Source organism: Hibiscus syriacus, unplaced genomic scaffold (genome assembly GCF_006381635.1).
Source record: "Hibiscus syriacus cultivar Baekdansim isolate YM2019G1 unplaced genomic scaffold, ASM638163v2 tig00110383_pilon, whole genome shotgun sequence".
In the NCBI taxonomy this organism is placed as follows: domain Eukaryota; kingdom Viridiplantae; phylum Streptophyta; class Magnoliopsida; order Malvales; family Malvaceae; genus Hibiscus; species Hibiscus syriacus.
The window spans coordinates 44,096-48,454 of record NW_024062714.1 but is presented as its reverse complement, the minus strand read 5'-3'; the positions used below and the strand labels follow the sequence as shown (position 1 = coordinate 48,454).

The 4,359-nt window shown below is 37.7% G+C and overlaps 1 protein-coding gene across 1 annotated transcript; it reads left to right on the top strand.

Annotated features, from left to right (window-relative positions):
- Positions 1 to 539: 539 nt before the first annotated feature.
- Positions 540 to 1,884, top strand: LOC120121856. Its single transcript, XM_039141150.1, has 2 exons — positions 540 to 550; positions 695 to 1,884. The coding sequence occupies exon 2, from the start codon at positions 1,089 to 1,091 to the stop codon at positions 1,587 to 1,589; it is 501 nt and encodes a 166-aa protein (XP_038997081.1). The 5' UTR covers positions 540 to 550; positions 695 to 1,088; the 3' UTR covers positions 1,590 to 1,884.
- The last annotated feature ends 2,475 nt before the right edge of the window (positions 1,885 to 4,359 follow it).

Sequence of the window (4,359 nt, the reverse complement as noted above, 5' to 3'; positions counted from 1 at the left end):
AACAAAAACAAAGGCCACCACGTTTATCAATGCAACCATCGTCCAACCAAATGCTTTTACTCCTTAAGCACCCTCTCCTAGAAACCAAAATTTGCCTCAACCTCGAGTTTCCATGCCCTTCACACTTCACATAGCTTTTATTATTATCTGTGTTAAAGCTGAATGAGTTAAGATACTGGTGTAAGTTAAGGATAAGGTTACGGAAATCAGTGAAGTTGGTCAGTCAAATCCTCCTCTTCCACTTTTTTTCCAATCACAGGCCACTCTTTTCATTGATTTCCAAATATTTATAAAGCCACACTCAGTTTCTGTAAACCAATAACTAAAAAACCATACCATGATATCTCTTCACTCTCAAAACTGACTAGTTTCTATAGTTGGTAAATATGCTCTGAGATAAGCCTTGCTTCCTGGATTTGTTCAATGCCTCTGTAGGTGAATTCCTTCCCATTTCTTCTTTTCTGTGGGTGCCACCTGCCATAGCCAAACCCGCCTTTACAGAAACCATTGGAAATTGGAGGTAAAATTTATGGAGTAGTGGCAACTAATGGTTTGTTTCTAAACTTTCTTATTTGATCCGACTGAAATATAATAGTATTTGATAGACCACAGGGCATAAAAGTTGGGGAAAATGAGAGATGAAATGATCTCATTTACATCTATTCTTGTCTTTTTCCTCCTCTGTTATTTGCAGGGTACTATTTTGAGGGTCTTGAAATCTGTGATCTTCTTTGGAAGTATTCCCACAGCTTCTCTTCTCTTCTCTGGTTGGTTTTTGGGTTAAGCAAAAAGCACCCATTTGTGATATCTTTGAAAAGCTCGGGGTTATTTTTGGAGGCTATTGAAACAAAGGCAATCTAGATTCCTGATATTCTTCTCTTTCTTCTTCTCTCCTTTTTTGTTCCCAAGAAATAAACTCAGATTTATCTAGTTGCAAAGCAACACAAAACATCATGAAACTGAATAAATGAACATCCCCCTCTCCTTGTATTTTATATGGACTGTGACCTTTTTTCTTCTTCTTAACATTCAAATATTGAATCTTTTTTGCTCCCTTTGTTTTTTTTTTTTCTTCTAGAAACCAAGTCATGGCAGACTGGCATGGAGATTTCAATGAAGAAGAAATGTGGTCTTATGATGGGGAAGAGGAAGATTCAAGCCCCATACCGAGGAAACCTAGGGACTACTCGTCGAGTTCTTCCTCTGCATGGCGGCTCCCAAGCGCACCAAGAAGGATCCCAATTGTTAGCAACGGCAGCAGTTCATCAGCAAAGCATGAAACCAAGATTGTTGAACAATTATCGGCTCCATTGAACATCCCTGATTGGTCCAAGATTTATGGCAAGCACGGAAACATGGATTCATCATCAAGGAAAGGGACATGGGTTGATGATGGTGATGATGACAATGTGGTTTATGATGAAGAGGATGATGATATGGTCCCTCCACATGAATGGCTAGCTAAGAAGCTTGCGAGGAGTCAGATTTCTTCATTTTCGGTTTGTGAAGGTATTGGAAGGACGCTTAAAGGCAGGGACCTCAGCAAAGTAAGGAATGCAGTTTTGACAAGAACAGGTTTCCTCGAGTAGGAATGAATGTCCCACCATTTCATCAACAATTCCACACCAAATCATCGTATCTTCATTTTGCATTTATCATGTTTCGTGTAACCTTTTTGCTTTTATCCACTTTTGCTCGTATTATGTCGTAGCCATGTAATGAAGTTTTGAACTCGAGATTCGAGAACATAGTCTTCATCGGAGCTGCCTTTTTGCATGATTTTTAAAGAATGGTTAAAAACAACGACGAAAGGTGTCAGCCTCCGATTATTTGTCTGGTAGTGGAAAAGGGTTTATGTTCTGGATACAGTTGGAGTGCACTTTTAGCAGGAAGGAGAATTAGTTAATCATTTATCGTCAAAGTTTATCCTTTACGCTTGTTCTTTTCTCTATCATTTAGCATAATAGTTAGTAAAATTTTAGTGTTTTTGTTTTATGGTTAAAATGCAAGATGAGTGGACTCATCGGTAAAGCATCTATGTGACTATACAAACATTATCCTGATCAAATTTGACCTGTTTCTTTCTTTATTAGCCACCGACATTAGTTGCTTGATGCCTGCACTTTTTCATCTGTAGTCTTTTACTGCTATTTTATTTATTTATGTGTTAAATATTTTACAGCGAAGTCTGGATGAACATGTCTTTAGTGCTCAACTACAGCTAAAACTAAAACCAGGGTAAATCAATAGTTGTTTCATGATAATTTGATAGTTGGCAATTGCTTCAACTCCAGACCTTTGTTTCTTCAAACAAGATAAAAAAGTGGAGTTCTATATATGTTCAATGGCATAAACAATTCAGATGGATCCATAGCCATCAGAATCAAGGGCCACCAATACCAAAAGAGTAGGTCCAAAGGCCACCAACCACTTGCATTACAACCCTTCATTTTTTAACATCAGGAGTTCCTATCAGATAAATAAATAAAGAGAAAATCGCCTCAGTGACCAAAAAAAAGTTATAATATACGATTTTAACCAACTTTTTTTGGATTTGCCAAAATGACCAACAAAATCGCAACGCGAAATAAAAATCGCAACGCGATCCCCAGAATCGCAAATCAGTTTCCAGAATCGCAACGCGATTCTTGAAAATCGCGATGCGATAGTACAAATTCGCATTGCGATTTTCCATAATCGCAACGCGAATATGAAAATCGCAACGCGAACACATAAATCGCAACGCGTATCCGTAAATCGCAACGTGTATCCGTAAATCGCAACGCGTATGGGTAAATCGCAATGCGTATCCGTATATCGCAACGCGTATCCGTAAATCGCAACGCGTATCCGTAAACCGCAACGTGTATCCGTAAATCGCAACGCGTATCCGTAAATCGCAATGCGTATCCGTAAATCGCAACGCGTATCCGTAAATCGCAACGATAATCCGTAAATCGCAACGATAATCCGTAAATCGCAACGAGAATCTGTAAATCGCAACGATAATCCGTAAATCGCAACGAGAATCTGTAAATCACAACACTGAAATTTTGGGTATATAACACTGAAATCATAAACTAAATCCCTAAATCGCAACTCATTCCATCTCCATCTATCACTCTCTCCGGCGACATCCGTTCCTATATCCAACGACATCCTTCCCCATCCGGCAACAGGTCTTAGTTTCGCATCTCGTTTGTTTAGTTACAACCATGAAATCATCTAATGTTGATCATGTTTGGATAGATTTGTGTTTTGGAGGGTCATGGGATAATGTTAATGGTGTTTTACAATATATGCCTTTACCCATAAATCTTCAACTAAAATTGTCTTTACAAAAGTTAACTTATGAAACTCTAATGCTACGTGTTTCAAATAAATTGAATTTAGAGCCCCTAAGTGGATTTAGGCTATCTTATCAGAGAAATGGTAAAGTTTATTTGTTAACCGACAATGAAGATGTTGAACGATTCATTGCTTACATTAGTGTTTCACAAGATGATGTTACATTGTATGTTGTTGAACCTAGAAGTAGTATTGTTGGGTCAGTAGCGGGTAGTAATCAACTAAGTTTTTCTCAAAACCCACAACCTTTCTCTAATCCAAATCCCAATCAACTTTCAGCACCAAATTCCGGTTTTCGTATTGACCAGTTAGACGATGATGAGCCAACAGAAAAAATTGTGAGTACTAGTCAGTATTCGAAATTTGGTCTTGGTCAATATCCGGACTTTGATATTGGTCAATACACGGATTTTGATGATGTTTCAGAAGAAGAAACAGACCATGCGTGTAATGATATTGATATTGGTCAATACCCGAATTTTGATGATGAAACAGCCGTTGCCGAAGAATGTAATGTTGATGATAATGAGGAGGAAGTTACGACTGTGAATGAACATGTTGAACATCCATTCTGTAATTCATATAATCCTGAAGAAGAAAAAGAAGAAGAAAAAGTCCCCGAAGAAAAGAAAATGCCACGGGCGTATAACTGGAATATGCCAGAATTACTTCAGATACCGGAAGAAGAGTTGATAAAGAAAGCAGTTGATTGTTACACAAAAGTTATTCGTATCAAGAAAGATGATTGTTTTGATACAAAGGAAGACTTGAAGATAGCTTTATATACGAAATGTGTGGAAGATGGCTATCAACTAAAAGTTAACAAATCAAGCAAAGATCGTTTCGAAACAAGGTGTATGATTGACAAAAACTGTACGTGGCGTATGATTGCAAAGAGAATAAAAGATTGCAAAATGTTTCAAGTTAGGACTTTTATTGATAAACATACATGTTCAAGAACCCAAGTTTTTCCTCACCATAGACAGGCAAACAAAAAGGTGTTGGGTGGTT